The following is a 16,540-nucleotide window of genomic DNA, read 5'->3' as shown; positions in this document are numbered from 1 at the left end:
CCCCCCCAACCCTCAACAAATCAACAGGACAGTAAATTTTATAAAGGACCCACAACATTTAGCTTTCATGGAGCCCACAATTGCTACCAGCACCCCAGACAACAAATGATCATTTCACAAAAAAACGTGAACAACCTGAAATGTCTGAAGTGCAGTTTTAACAATATTCTGCCTGTTACTAAATGTTTTGTGTGTTTGTAGAGCCATTGTGATCTGTAAGTTGTAATGTACATAGAGACATAATATTGTTAAAATTGCACTTATTTTTCTTAAGAAATTTCAGTTCATTTTGTTCACATTGTTCTAAAGGTTTGTTTGTAGATGTGAACCTTTTCATCATGTAATTATACTTTTTTCACTCTAAAACAGTGTTTCTCAACCTTGGGGTTGGGACCCCACTTGGGGTTGCCTGGAATTCAAATGGGGTTGCCTGAAATTTCTAGTAATTGATAAAAATAAAGATAAAAATTTACTAATAAAAAATATATATACGGTGAGTTGACAGAGACAATCACAATACATAAAAGACATGACAAACTCTGAAGCTGAAACTGAAGCACTGTGGTACTGTTTATCTGTCAAATGATCATTGTGGTCAGTTTAAGATGCTGCAGCTCTTTCATAACTCATAATTTGAATTATTGTTTGTTCAGTGTTAATTGTCAGCCTTGTAAATCCAAGATGGACTGACTGTACATATCCTGACCAAGGAAAATAAAATTCTCACTTTGTGCGATAATCTACACCTGGTTTTTCTGCCTCCGTCCATAAAAATATACATTATATAGACTAAATGTCATCTAAAATTAACATTTTTTCCAACATAGTATAGCAAATTATTGCATGATCAAAAACAAATTAATTTTAGCAAAAAAAAAAAAAAAAGTTTCTGTTTTGAATGTCTGGGGTTGCCAGAAATTTGTGATGTTAAAATGGGGTCATGAGCCAAAAAAGTTTGGGAACCACTGCTCTAAAACATAGAGGAAGGTTTCGACTTGACATTATTTATATACTATTATTTTGTTATTTGACTGGTCCGGCCCATTTCAAATTAAATTTAGCTGAATGTGGCCCCTGAACTCAAATGAGTTTGACCCCCCTGGTTTAAACTGACTGTGCATTTAAGAATACAGTAACTATGGTTGTCTGCCTTTGAATGACTTGAAATTATTGTTCAAATTGTCACATGTTCAAGAAGGTCTACAAGTATTAAAAATAAACATCTCATCACATGCAGAGTAACATATTACACATTCAAGGTAAGTGAAGACATTTTTCTTTGTATATCACAAACACATACACTACTGTGCAAAAGTTTTAGGCAGCCTTTTGATTTGTTGTTTTTGCAGCGTTGAAATGAACATGCAGTCTCTTTTCTTCAGATACAAGAAAATACAGGAAATATGGGCACAGCCTTAAAAGACACACAAAAAAACATAACTACATGGGTTCATACTTTACTATGTACAGCAGTAAAAACTAAAGTTTCAGTGAAAAAAACAGCTTCTTTAAACCAAAGTGGTTGTATTTAGTGTGACCTTTCTTTCACATTTAACATGTCTTTAATCCTTTTGTTGACTTTCTGTTTTTTAATCCAGGTTTCATTCAACACAAGCCAGATGTTTCTAACAGTTTTTGTTGCTTCTTGTCACGGTGTCAGGGCTCACACTAAATACTGACTTTAACCTTTACAACCCAGTTCCGTTTTTTGTGTGTCTTTTAAGGCTGTGCACATATTTCCTGTATTTTCTAGTTGTATCTGAAGAAAACAGACTGAAAAACAAATATGCATGTTCATTTCAACGCTGCAAAAACAACAAATCTAAAGGCTGCCTAAAACTTTTGCACAGTATTGTATACATATACAGTTGTGAAAAAAATTATTAGACCATGCTTGTTTTCTTCAATTTCTTGTTCATTTTAATACCTGGTACAACTAAAGGTACATTTGTTTGGACGAATACAATGATAACAACAAAAAGAGCTCATAAGAGTTTAATTTAAAAACAGTGCGTTTAGGCATTCCATGTTTTCTTTTCTGTCTGTTTTAGTCACATGATACACACAGGAGTTAGTACTTGATTGCATAACCATTGTTTTTGGTGACTTTTTATGGTCTAATAATTTTTTTTTTAAGCGACTGTATATGCATATATATGACAAAAAAATGATTAAATACCTGAAATGTTTCAGCATTTTTTTTCTGTAAGTATGTTTTATTTCTTATCCGTGTATTTTGTTTTGTTTTTTTTTGTCAGAGTGAGCTGACCTTCCAGCTATCTGCACGATGCAACCACAACGACCTCTGTACCAGTTATTTTATCTCCAGCCTCCACATCATCACACACACATGGGTGACTTGGTGTCAGCCATGTGGTGTAAGCTTTTTCCTGGAAAGTCCTTTGGGCAGAATCATGGACTGGATCAGATCTTTGACACAGGGCCAGAGCTGGTCACCCTGCAGCTCTGTCCTTACTATTTTGACCAAGTTACCGACAGTCTTCCCACCAAACAGTAGGTATCATTAGTTAGTAATTGTTTTCTACTCAGATTTTGTACACCAGATCACATTCACTAGTACAGGGGTTCCCAAAGTGGAGTATGCGTACCCCCAGGGGTACTTGAAAAATGTCTCTTAAGAAAATATATTAAATAAGTCATCACTTACCGAATGCAAAATAATGAGAATTAGTGCTGAAATATAAAACACAATAAATACATTCATGTAATAGTTTTATTGTCAAGCATCTTGTTTAAGTTTTGGTAACATTTTAAGAACCTTTGTATTTTAGATTACTCAAAAAAGTTCGAGTAGCTAAGTCATTGTTTTTTGTTGATGAAAGGTTCATTTATTAATTCATGACCAATTTCTTCTATTTATTTTTTTTTAATCAGTGAAAGCAGTCACTTTTCAGTTTATATTTTGCACACAAAATTTACTTTAAAATGTTTTTTGTTTTTTTATATATTACAGTTAAATATATGTTTACATAGTTTTGAAAATATAAACAGGCACCTTTGGCAAAGGAACAAATTTTGCCAAAATTTTTAAAATAAAAAATGCTGAGGTGAGAGTTGGGGGTAATTGGCTAAAATAGTATATTTCCGGGAGTACTCCACTGTAAAAATTCTGAGAACCACTGCACTAGTACATCAACTGGACCTCATCTAATGAAATAATGGATATATAACTAATTACAGAGAAACAACACAAATTTTACTTTTATTTTAATTTTTCTAGATTGGACTAGGATGTTCAGTCCCAGCCCATTTATGTAAATTCACCATCAATGGGCTGTTTTCTGTCTTGGTTTGCCTTTGCTTTCTGACACTGCAGCATGAACACTGTAATGAATGATCTTCCCCCCACTTGTGGCTTAAAGGGAGAGCTGCAACCTCAGACTGCACTGCTTCGACTCATGGGCAGACCTCCAGCTAGAAATGGAAAGGGCTCATGACAGGAAGTGTAGGCAGTATTTAAGAGCTAAAGCAGAAGCCATGCCCAGGACCGGCATCTACTTGACTCATCTTTGTCAAATCCAGGATGAAATCACTGGCTGGAGTTTGTCAACACAACAGTATATTAATCTGATGTACGACTTCAGCTGCTAATGGAAGTTATGTTTTTGTCTTAATATGTAATAAAAAAAATTTCTAAATACACAATTTCTTTTGAAGTGTGATTATTGTTTGTGCATCTGCTGTTGTCATATGGGTAGTAAGTAGGCCTGGGTACCAAACTTTGATACTTTTATTGCACCAACATAATTGTTAAGGTACCAGTTATCTTATTAATATAACGTTATTTTATTCATGTTTAGAAGAGAGCTTCATGTTGCCAGAAATGTTTATTATATGTTGTGAAACTGCTCTAAGTGAAAAGGGAAAACTAATACAGAAAAAACTATCCATAAGGAATTGTTGCTGAAGCCCAGGTATCAGTAAAAGCATTGCCTATCTTGAAATTTTATGAACAAAAATCCACCCAAGTAGTACAGATGACATGGTTAATTTTGGAAGGATAGTCAGCTTTTTACTCATGTGCATATATTTAGTATATTCTTGGCTTTATTAGGATATAAGAACATAAATGAAAAGTGTCAATGTTTTTCCTAAACATTTCAAATGAGCAATCAGCTTCTCATTAAAATAGTCATTTAAATTAACTGATCCAATACACTCCCCAATTAGTTCCACACTGAGTCAAGAAAGACTGCAAAATAATGATGTCGGTTTTATATCCAAGTTACCGGTCTTTAACCTAAAAGAATGTTGTGACTAGTTTCTGACCAAAAGTGAAACAAATTCCCTACAGAAGGCAGTTTGGTTTGCAATCACAAAATGCACCTGTCAAATGCAGCATGTCTTATATTATGCAATAACAGAAAGATCTATATGATGAAGTGGTAAAAACACTTGATCTTTACAATGTGAAAATAAACATCAAGCACATGCATTGTTTGGCAGAGCTGATTTTGGTATAACTGCTGCTTTTAATATGTTCAAGACATTTGTGAGATAATTGCACAAAGCATAAACATCGGTAAGATTGTGCAAAAAATGTTTTTTTATATTTGAAGGATTTAATTTTTGGAGGACATGTAGTAGTTTTTGTTTAATATATGGAATATTTTGTATCCCAAAACAAAATGCAATAGTTTAACCGTGTATTTGCACACTGCACTGTTTTGAGTGAATCCTTTGTAAAACATGTTTTGTTTGCTCCATACATATAACCTTAAGTAGACACATAATGGGAAAATGTACTTTTTGTGGAAAACATCTTTAATGGGTTTTTCATTTTATGTCAGATTTTCAGTGAGTACATAGAGATACAAATGTTTTATTCTAGCTACAGTCGGGGCCTGATTTATTTAGGAACTGTAGAGTGCCTGTACAAAACAAACAAAAAAAAAAAAAAAATCACTCCAATACATGGAAGTGCATCTTCTCGAGGCAAGACACACTGGGCTAATCTGACAGTAGGCCTTGTGCTGCAGTGAGTAAAGTTAGTCCAGAAATCAATGCAAGTCAGGGACTGCAAACCCACAACAGATACACTGTAGATACAGACGCAAATCAATAACTGGTGTCTGGACGCCTCTTTTTTATCCTGAATGTACTGGATATTCTCTTTTTCTACTTATAAAACTCATGCTCCTGCTCGTCCTTTTTGATGACGGTCTTGTAGGCTTTTTCGAAGTCTTTGGCCAGAACGATATACCTGTTCTCACGGACCGCCAGCATGCCAGCCTGAGAGAAAGGAAAGAAAAGAAATGTGAAATTATACAACATAAGCATCTGTATATTTAGTGGTTTCTTAACTTTCCAACAGCCTATGCTCAAAGAAGAATGGGGACGCATGAATGAGCAGTTTGAGCTCACCTCCTGACAGATTGAGTTGATATCAGCTCCAGAGATCTTGTCTGGTCTGGCCACATCTGCACAGTCAGTTAAGGACAACTAAACAACATCAAGTATTGCGATAAATAGGAGCAAATATTTGAATACCCAAATCCTATTTAGATATGTGGAAATATTTGCATGGAGCCTGCCTTGTTTTACTCTTTAAATTCCTGACCCGGAACAGGTTTTTGAATACTGAAGTCTCAATTTGTTATTGCGAACCGACACTTCTCACGTATTTGTCTGCAGGCAGGTCAGTATAAATAGTTCATTATAAATGTACTGCTGTCAGCCATGAAGCCTAATGGCATCAGCAGAGAACTGTAATTAGCCAATGTGACCATCAGCGAAAAGCATTCACTCCAGTCTGAACAGGACTCATCATAAACAACCTGCAGTTTACTGCAGGTCAGCAAACAAATACATGTTACTGTAAGATTTATACAAACAAATAAAAGACCCACAAGCCCATACCTAATAATACATTTTTAGATATAATTTAGTCTATAGAAGGTTGACTGCAAGGAAAACAGAACTGATGGCTCTCCGCAGCCAAAGCAGATTTGAAAATTCCAGGTATATTTACCATTTTAAATTAGTTTTTTTACTGGCTTCATTTTAACAAAGGCTTTTTGTATGAATTACAGTGATAACAGGTTTAATATTTCCCTAAAAACAACATCTATCTACCCACTCAGCTAACCACCTACATAGATCAGTAGTGGAGTACTATATGTAGCATTCAGGAGAACCGTACACACGCCTCTGCAGTATGCTGATGAAAACCAGAGTAGGAAGCAGCTCAAAGGAGACCTTGAGCCAAAAAATGTCCAGGGAATTACCCTGAGTGCAAACTGAACAAGAAAACCCGACACTTATTGATCACTAAGCACCAGATAGCAGCCTGTAGACGCAAGAAACACTGGCACGACAAAGGCAAAGAAAACACTAACACTATGCAAACAACTGTGTGGACTAAAAATATATTAATATCTCATATTGGGGGGAATATCTAAGAGGCACAAAGGGAACAGTTTTGTATGCTGTTAAATTGACTAAATGAGTGACTATACTGTCTGGACTGTGGTAAATGCTTTGAGAGGCATAAGATGTCCTCTGAAACTGAAGTTAAAGACTGTTTAAAGGGGTAATAATTATGTGTTCCTAGTTTGTCATAACACATTTCATATGATTAAGAAGGATCAGCAAATATATAAAATCAACTTTCAAAATCCTGAGAAAATAAGTAGTATTCTTTACTCTGAAACACATGTATTGAAGACAGAGAAGCAGAACATATTTTAACCACTATAGAGAGGTCCACTCATTAGAAAAACACCATCAATTTAAGTTTAATCATATGGGTCAGGTCAAGGGAACATGCACATCTATGAGGTAAAATCTAAGTTTCTTTTATCCTGTTCTGTATGCACTCATTTGTCAGCTTATTACTTTGATGTATAATAAATGCTTGTATTAAAAATATTTGTCTTGTTTTCTAGACACATTGTTCCTTACATCATAATAGGATCAAGAATTAAAACTGTGTTACTTTAAATCTGTGTCAATAAGTCCAAATGTTTATAATACATTTCCCTAAATTTTGGCATTGGTGTAGCTTAATATGTTATTCAACACATCATAGGCAGATTTAAGTGAGTTTCCTGTGGGAAGCGCATGTTAAGCACTCTAGCGTAAACCTTGTCAAAATCAGTGACATTTTGATGAAACCATGTTACAGAGCACATTTTTAAATATTTTTTTGTCAAAAATTTAATTTTAATGCAATCATCATCCTTACTATGTTTAAGTACTTACAAATACCTACTGAAATATGTAACACACATTGATATAGGTTATATACGTACAAAGGTAGAGCCAATTGAACACGAAACATGTAACCGTGTCACCGCTTGACCTGACCCATATGCTAGATTTAGAATCTTCTATCATCTTCGCCTTGCTTATTAGATAGATCTTCCAAACAAAACTGAAGCGGTTCTTCATGTGCTCTGAAAAGAACACGCAAAACGTTACTGGTTCATCTAGATGTGAGCTGACCAATAATATGCATGTTAAATGGGTTGACCTACAAGGTACAAGAACAAATCCTACAATAACTCAAACTAAACACTCGAAGCAGCAGCTCCTGAATGTGTCAAAGGAGTCTGATGGCTTTGCAGAGAGGGTGATATAGAGACTTCTGGTAGAAAAGGCAAGGTAAGGAAGTGAAAATATTCTAAATATATAATGCTATTGTTTCATTTACAGCACTAAGTAATATAACTTAGCCTCTGAGTTGGTAACTCTACCTGTTTCTCTAAACACTGCATGAAATCCAACGTAAAATTCCACTACAGTAATTTTCTCTTCATTTTTATCATTTATGCAAGATAGCAAATTGTATTCCTGCTACAAGGAAAACCTAGCTGCAGTCCAATAGGAGAGTTCATATGCTCTAGTTTTAATTAATTCTTGGTGATATTCTTAGTGAAGGGACAAAAATGTCAAATATGGAGCCACAATTTCCAACATCACAAGTCAGTGCGACACATTTCTCAGTTCTCTAACACTGTCAGAAATTATTTGGCCACATAAATAATGTGTTTGGAAACAAATCTCTTCTCACTGTGCAACACACACACTCACACTCCCCCACACTTAAATACACTATTTGTGAAGCATAAGGATACAGTCCTCCAGGTCCACCTCCTCAGAGAGGTTCATTTTACTGGTGATGGTGGAGAAGATGAGTCGTTTCTGCCTGCGGTCAGGCAGAGGGAACTCAATCTTTCTGTCCAGACGACCAGGACGCAGAAGGGCTGGGTCCAGTGTGTCTGCTCTGTTGGTGGCCATGATCACCTAAGGGAGAGAGGTTCAAGTGACACTGGAGTGAAGGTCTGGGAGCATGTGAGTAAACAACTGACAACAGATGATACAGTGTGTGTTCAGCGCAAAACACAAGGTTTGCCTCTGGCTCACATAGATGAAGATATGAGACCAGAACTACCCCCCAGACTAGCCCTGTGGTATCGAGGACAGTTGTTTCTTTCAAAAATACTTAATATACTGAAAATGTACATTAGAGTGTGTTTGCTCTATTTTGTCAGTGTGTCACCATGGCAAAAAAAAAAAACTATAGCTGAAGACACTGAACTTCTTTGTTTAGGTCTTAGAAGGGAGAATGATACAAAGTTCAAACTGTGCACTTAAGGGTCTGATCAAGCAAGGGTGAACATCAACATGAAAAAGTAAATTTGCGCACATCATTTATCAAGTGGGCTCATTTTTTAGCTAAAGATCTCTATTTTATGGAGCTGTCATCCTTTTTAAAGTGCCACTTACACAGTACAGAAGAAGTTCCGAACCTTCTGCTAGGCTGCGTTAAATTAAGAAAAAGACATGCAAAAGACTGTCTATTACTTTGAGGAATAAAAATTCTGAATGATGAAGTTTGTGAATTCATACACTGGTCACATTTAAAAAGACTATATGTGAACTGTTACCAACAAATTACCCTTTATTTGTAATTTACCTACATCAATATGGACCAACACAGGTTGTAAATAACACTGTTAGTATTAAATACATTAAATAAAGCATTGTGATTATATCTGGCTTGTTGTTTTAAAAAATAAGTTAACATTTTGGGTGATGCATACAATGGTAAAGAGTCATCCACGTGTTACTATGGCAACCTGTCCATGTGTTACCACATTCTCATGTCAATAAAAACAGAGATTTATAAAGATTTCTTTTTCTTTTTTGTCAGACAGATGGAAAAAAATAGATTTTTTACTTTGACATGTTTCAGCTATAACCTGTAACCTTCCTCAGAAGCGTCACTTGATGTTACTGTGACGTTTCATCGTCAGCTGTTTTATCCAGGTTTGCCAGGCAACAGTACCTTCGCTGGATTAGGGAGGCCACAGAACTCAGAAAACTGGCTCCGAGGATCATGAATAGGGATGAGGGATCCTACACTGTATCCCACACCTAGGATGCTGTCCTCCATGGGATGCCAGGCAGCAGGGGGCATAACTGTCCCCTGTTGCCTGGCAAACCTGGATAAACCAACTGACAATGATACGTCACAGTAACATCAAGTGACCCTTCTGAGGAAGGCTACAGGCTGTAGCCGAAACATGTCAAGGTAAAAAAAAAAAAAATCTACTTTTTTCCATGTGTCTGACAAAAAACAAAAAATAAATCTTTCTAAGTTCAGTGGACCATATTTTAGCATAGTTGAACATAATATCTAAAAGGTTTTGTCCTACTTCATATCAATTTCTGTCGAGAAATTGTTTTGAATGTTTGTGTAAAGCTTATAAAATTGATGTCCATTTCAAGTCCATGCGTTACTGAGCAGTATTTTGACATTTTTTCATCTAAAAATTTCATCCCCCCATATTTTGTTATAATGGTAAAGTGCTTATAAATACCTACTCGAATGCGTATAATACATGCATATAAGTTACTCTGCTTACATGATAGAGACTGTTAAACACAAAATGTGTCCACGTGTTACCGCTTGATCACTTAACAGAATTTCTCTATGGTGTTTATAGCTACCAAAATAGAAAAGAAATTGTGGAAATTTGATTCTTCACAATGAAAATGTAATCCAACAAAACAAGTAAACAGTCATGCTTTTTACATAAAGGAGAATTTCCTTGTATCAGTCTGATAAATGCTGTATGTGTGAGGAGCTTATGGGTAAAATTTCCATTTGAAGTTGTGATGAATGACGATATAAGCCTTAGGACTTGTCTCTCAGCTGAATGACACAGGGCACAGTGACATTGCCAGTGCAAAAGTATGACTTGTGTAACAGGGGAGTAGTCTGGTTGCTCAGATGACATGCCATTAAGGCACTGCCAGTCAGCATATACAAATGTGTCACGGTGTGTTCACAGGGGAAAGTGTTCTTCAGACAGGTGGAGTTCACTCACCTTAACATTGACGTTCTGGTCAAAGCCATCCATTTGATTAAGCAGCTCGAGTAAGATTCTCTGCACTTCCCTGTCAGCTGCAAAAGATGACAAGGACAGAGGGGACATTTTTAACCATGATTTCTCTTCAGTTAAAGAATCAAGGAAACACACAAACAGTATGTATAAAATGAACAAAAAGAGTGGATTAAAAATATTTTCCAGGTCTTAAAGTCAAGTTCAGTCATGACTTATAATCTAAGCAGCAGATATTTGTTTAAATGTTAGTCACACTTACCTCCTGTCTGTGCATCAAAACGTTTTGTGGCAATAGCATCAATTTCATCAATAAAGATGATGGCAGGGGCATTTTCCTTGGCCAGCCGGAAGACGTCACGCACCATACGAGGGCCTTCACCCAAATACTTCTGAACAAACTCTGAGCCCACCACACGAATAAATGCCGCTGGGGAAAACACAAACAGATTCATCCATCTACCACAGACGTCCCTTTTCAGAAATTTAGAACTTTAATACGGTATTTACTGGGATATCAGTCACACTTATTTGTAGCCATAATAATATCCCTTGATTAGTTCATAAGAGTTGTAATCAATTTGTTGTCAAAATCTAATTCAAATCTTACAAACAATGAATATTTTACTATGATGTATAAATGGGCGGGGGTTAAATGTAGCAGTAGTAAAGTCGTATATTGAAGATTTTAGCAGACAACAGAGGGCACATATATGCAAGTCTGATATGGAGGACTCACCTGTGGTGTGGTGTGCCACAGCCTTGGCCAACATAGTCTTGCCACATCCTGGTGGTCCGTACATAAGGACACCCCTGGGTGGGTCAATACCAATCTGACAGAACAAGTAAAGGACAGTAAGTATCAATAACGCACTGCTCCTTCTTGCCTCTGTGTCCAGTTGGATGATATGGTTGAGGTAGATTTAGATAAGAGAGATGTAGAAAATATTAATAACTTCAAATTCCTTGAATCCCTTGTTGAATTTCTGATCGGAGTCTCTGACCTGTTTGTAGAGCTCAAAGTGTGTGAGTGGCAGCTCCACTGCTTCTCTGACTTCTTGCTTCTGAATGTCCATGCCACCAATATCAGCATACATCACATCTGGCTTTTGGTCTGAAATATACACATATTCAATATAGAAACATGATGTACACAAGCTATGTTATATCCAATGTGCTTCCATATATAAAACTCACTTGACTCGACAATTCAAACACAATAAAAAAGCTAAATATCATGTTAAAAGATCAAAAGTATTGACTCACTGGTCTGAAAACACACTATTTTGTTAGTTATTAATATAATAGCTGTAGTTGCATGGACAATATTTCCTCAACCCAAATTTTTCAGATTAGAGGTTTCTCAGTTTACACCCATGTAAATCTGTGAATTTATATGACCTAAAGCATTTAATCAGAATACAATGATTTTGATTCTCCTTTTGATTTTGGTCTTACAACAGCCAGTGCTAAAAATTTTCCAGCAGCTTCTAAGTTGGTCGATGATTCAGTGGATTCAGGTTTTAGATACGTTTTGATAGATAACCTTACCCCATGCGAGACACAAGTCCAGCTCGCACAAAAAGACCTTGAAACTTGCAGCTACCTGCAGGATTATCAAAAACCTGCAGGTTCACACTATTCCCAAACGATGAGATGATTTATTCTGTAGTTTCTCTCTGTACTTCTATTCTGACTGATAACTTTTCAGGCTTTTTGTGGCTGGATATAATTTGGAAAACGTTAAAACATGAATGAGCACAGTGACTGAGATGTTTGTTACAGCTACATTTCTAGTATTGATGAAAACATAAAAGAGAAGGTTAAGGCTCTCTCCTATTTATGTCTCCTCTGGGTGTGTGCTTCACTTCTAAGAAGCAGAGAAAACACAGACCATTGAGCAAAGATTTCACCACGAGAAAGGCTAACAGAAGCTGTGAGCAACTGTAAGACACTGACAAAAAACACACACTCCACTCTAAAACCAGACACTAGCAATCTAACTTGCAAATGATGCCACTTAACAGCATGAGTTGAGCTGACCTAGGTCAGTTAAGTTCACTCTGCAATGTTATACACCTGTTTTGTCCTGTTCTGTATCTTTGGTTCGAACTGGGCTGAACACATGCATAAAGAATACATTTATTCCAGCATGAAAAGAGGTATCAAGCACACGTTTATTGGTTGCTGATATTTTCCTACTGAAAGGTTTTAAATACCCCTCTGTTAAACTCATTCTGTCTGAATGGGCTCAAATGGCCCAGTCTCTTCTGATTGATGTGGAAAAAGGGAGGATTTTTATTTTGATCAGCCAATTATTCAAATTATTAATATAATATTGTTAATGGACTACTTGGCTCCATATAAATGCTGCTAATGCACTATGCCACTAATGAAAAATATCTCTATGGTCACACTCAGAGGGTTTATTCTGAGCTTTTCCTCCTGATCTTTCACATATTCATTCACTCTAATCTACCTTCCTGTGGGACAGTGTGGTGTTTTACCTGACGTCAGCATCATAATGCTACTGTCAGCCTCAGGAGGGAGCACATCTACCAGGGCATTGCTATGTTTGTGCAACGCCACTGAGGCATTAGGCTTCAGCAGCTCTCTGTCGATGGTGCTCAGGATGCGCACATAGTAGTTGGACCCTGAAGAGGAGAATAATTTGAAGAAGAGAAAGAACTCAGGAACAGAACTCATTACAGATTTACAACAGTACTTCAGACTGAATCATTAACATTTTATGGCATACAGTACATCTCCTCTAGGTTCTCTAAGAAAACAGAAGCTGAACACGATAAAGTATTCTGAAATACAACTTGCATGCGTCACTGCTATCGTTATTAATTTTTCATTTTCAGTTACAGTTCCTGCACTTTCTAATATACAAGAAATAAATTTTAATACTGGTAAACTTTTAATTGCCCCTTGATACAGAAAATATGACATGAGTATTAGGTCCAATTAAAACATTTACCATGAGAATTGACAGACAGGTTGTGACTGAATTTAATAATGTAGGAGTACCTGTAGTGGAACCAACAATGGCTGTATTCTGGTCAACAGCCTCCAAAAACTGGCCAATGACAAGAGGAATACTCTGTATCCTCTTCACCTCCTCCTGGGCATGGAGGAACTCTTTCTTCAGGTTCTTCTGTTCATCTTTAATATATTCCTCCTGCACCTCCAGGAACTCCAGCTCCTGCTGCAACTTCTGGAAACACGCATCAAAAAGCAGATGAAATGAGAAAGGTGAGAGCCTGCTGAGAATGAAAGAATACTACTACTCCTCATTGCACGTGATTAGAGACGTCTTATTACGTATAGAAGCTTTATAGGGAGACAGCTGAAGTTTATTAAAAAACAAACATGCAACTCATATGTAACTTCTAAATGTTTTAAAACATAACAGACAAGTTGTAAATCCAAAAGTTAATGTGCATTCCCTTACCAGCAACTATACACAACAAGACATATATGGTACTTAAAAGTAGGGTAGGAGATGTTTTCCTGGAACATTTTTTACAATATTGCTTAAAATCCCCTTCACACCCCGACTGCAACCAATTAATTAAATGCTCTAACACAAAAATAGAAAATTGTAGTTACCTGTGGAACGGACAAGTCTAAAAAACCCCACCATCCAATTATTTTAACCGGCCCATCGAAATGATTGAATGGTGATATGTCTATCAAATTCAACTGCCATTTACCCCTCGTCCCTCCCCCCTCTGCGAGTACAATCCGATACTCTGGAGGCGTGGCTTCAAGGGGGAAGTCTGAGGAAAATGGTTTGGACTTTTGAATTGTGTATTTTCAAAATGTAGTTTGCTCAAGCCATTTTTCCAGGGTCTCCTACCCTACCTTTAATTCAGTCTGTCAAACATGTCTAGAGAAGATTTTCCTCAATAACAAATTCGTTTTAGTTGACTAAGTAAGTGCACAGTACAGACAGAAGGTAGCAATATGCCTTGCAATCTACATAGGACAAAGCAGGATCTGTTTTTGTAATTTTATCTTTGTATTCCTACTGAATTTACACTTTCTTTCCACTTACTAAATACATTATAGTTCTGAGTAAGCTGAAGTATATGAAATATCTAAAGATCAGGCAACTAAATACACATGGGCAATTATTCCAAAATCTTCTACAATGGTCTGAGTGTATAATTATCTTATTGATATCATGGTAATGTCTTATATTACAATACAGTTGTTCTTGTGTAAATTAAACTATTCTTTCATTTATAACTGTGATACAATTTCTGTTTAACATCATTCTGTTAACTTTCCACCATGTTTGTTTCTGTTGCCATCTTGTTCTACATTGTTATAATTTTTTTTCCTCCCTGCATCCTTACCATGAGAAAGAAAATATCCCTGCTATGTGATTTGTAGCCCAAAATATAAAACATATTTTCTGTTAGCAGACAATATAATGATATATGACATCTACATTTCATTAGTGGTGAAATCCATTGCAGCTGTCACACACATGACTTCACCACTGACAAAAAACATACTATTTATACCCCCCATTAAAGCCAACAAACTATAAGCGTGTGATACTCAACTTTATAGGTTTTGCATACACATACTTTCCCCTCTATTTTCAGAGGACTTAGGTGCTGTGTGGCTTCCTGGATCTTTAGTCCCCCTCACTATATTAAAGAACAACAACCTCTGAGCTGCAATTACACCGTAAACTAACATGTTTTGAAAAAGCCATGTCTTTTCATCTGCTGTTTTCTTCTGCAGCACTTTAGACATTTTAATACCACAACATGCATCCATATGTGCTCATGTTCTTCATAAATAAATTCTCTACTTACACTATTTTGCAAATGAACAGCTGCAGCCTCCTGTACTCAGTGCCCCACAAGAACTAGCCAAAACTCATAATTTTTTAGTCCTATTACAGAATATTAGTGGAGCGGATCAGACCCATCTCCAGCACTGATACAGTGCTAATGAAGTGTGGAAATAGGTCTGCGGCTTTTCCATAAATAAGGAAATGCAAGAGCAGGTAAACACATTGACACACAAAAAGCTTAAAAATAAAACTTGCTGAACATGTCAACTGTGAGGAGTCATTTGGTTGGTTTTGGTGTTGTCTATATAGATTTGAGATTAGTTTCACTTAGTTGATATCCAAAATGGCTGGGGGTTGCACCACAGTCATATAATCATACAGAAAAACATGTCATACATCAGTGGGTACTGAACAAGTACTATACCTTGTATCTGCTGTAGAGGTCCTCTAGATCCTCTGGTTCGGGTGCCAGGAAAGACAGACCAGTCTGTGGTCTGGAGCTAAGTATTGCAGGCATTTCATCCTGTCAAAACATAAAAAAAAAAAAATATTATTTCATAACAAAATTCCAAACTAAAATAACTTCTTATACAGTTTGATGGATATCGCACCAAAACAAGTTAAATAAATATAATTAGCACATCTACACAAGTTATATTCTAATTAAGGACACAGGAAACTGAATTATTGAATCAAATTCATGCGAAACACCTGTATATTCTTCAATCGCCTTACAAAGACAACTATTAGCTTAGCTAGTCATGTTAACCGCTAGCTTACTTCGATGCTTTGTTACGCAAATATTCGTCTTTGAATGTTTATACACATCATCTACTTCAACTCAAAGCGGTGCACTTATCTATGATTATTTTCTGATCATATATCACCAGCAAATTTTACCAGTCATACTTCTTTAGCTTAATTAGCATCGTGCTAATGGTAGAAGCTACCCTGCATGACATAGCAACTGCACTGAACAGAGAATGAATTGGCAGGTTTACACTTCGTGATGTTAACGTGACCATCGCTTTAAGACTATTACAAACAGAGACATACAACAAGACTGAAACGAGTGTTTTTACAAATGACCACCACGTAAAGTCTATCATTTGTAAGTATGAAAACAAAGCAATTAGCAAATTCATACCGGGCTCTTTTCCACCGCTACGAGGTCATCCATGTTGAAATTTACTCACAGACGGCGGACGTCCTGACGTAATACGTTGGAGGTTGCAGGTCGCGTGGCTTATGGGTAATGAAGTTCATGACGATCTACGTTTCCTTGAGTCAGACTCAATGCGCAGTGCTGCACTCTACTGTCTGTTACAAATACACATTTGAACAGTTT

General features: G+C 36.5%; 1 protein-coding gene across 1 annotated transcript; it reads right to left on the bottom strand.

Moving 5' to 3' along the window:
* Positions 1-4,767: 4,767 nt before the first annotated feature.
* Positions 4,768-16,455, bottom strand: psmc4 (proteasome 26S subunit, ATPase 4). The gene is made up of 11 exons (XM_030158163.1): positions 16,340-16,455; positions 15,617-15,715; positions 13,407-13,593; positions 12,881-13,027; positions 11,378-11,487; positions 11,113-11,206; positions 10,636-10,803; positions 10,359-10,435; positions 8,100-8,268; positions 5,386-5,441; positions 4,768-5,253 (listed from the first exon to the last, which is right to left on the bottom strand). The coding sequence occupies exons 1-11, from the start codon at positions 16,370-16,372 to the stop codon at positions 5,140-5,142; spliced, it is 1,254 nt and encodes a 417-aa protein (XP_030014023.1). The 5' UTR covers positions 16,373-16,455; the 3' UTR covers positions 4,768-5,139.
* Positions 16,456-16,540: the final 85 nt, after the last annotated feature.

This window comes from Sphaeramia orbicularis, chromosome 16 (genome assembly GCF_902148855.1).
Source record: "Sphaeramia orbicularis chromosome 16, fSphaOr1.1, whole genome shotgun sequence".
In the NCBI taxonomy this organism is placed as follows: domain Eukaryota; kingdom Metazoa; phylum Chordata; class Actinopteri; order Kurtiformes; family Apogonidae; genus Sphaeramia; species Sphaeramia orbicularis.
The sequence above is the reverse complement of the archived record's forward strand: the minus strand, read 5'-3'. Positions and strand labels throughout refer to the sequence as shown.

Bases quoted from the DNA above. Each gene is read 5' to 3' on its own strand.
- psmc4 (XM_030158163.1), bottom strand. From the start codon at position 16,372: ATGGATGACCTCGTAGCGGTGGAAAAGAGCCCG. The intron at 13,028-13,406 runs GTACTCCTACAT...TCTCCTCTTCAG, and splicing joins CATTGTTGGTTCCACTACAG to GGTCCAACTACTATGTGCGC. The intron at 5,442-8,099 runs GTATCCTTATGC...CTGACTGTGCAG, and splicing joins GGAGGTGGACCTGGAGGACT to ATGTGGCCAGACCAGACAAG.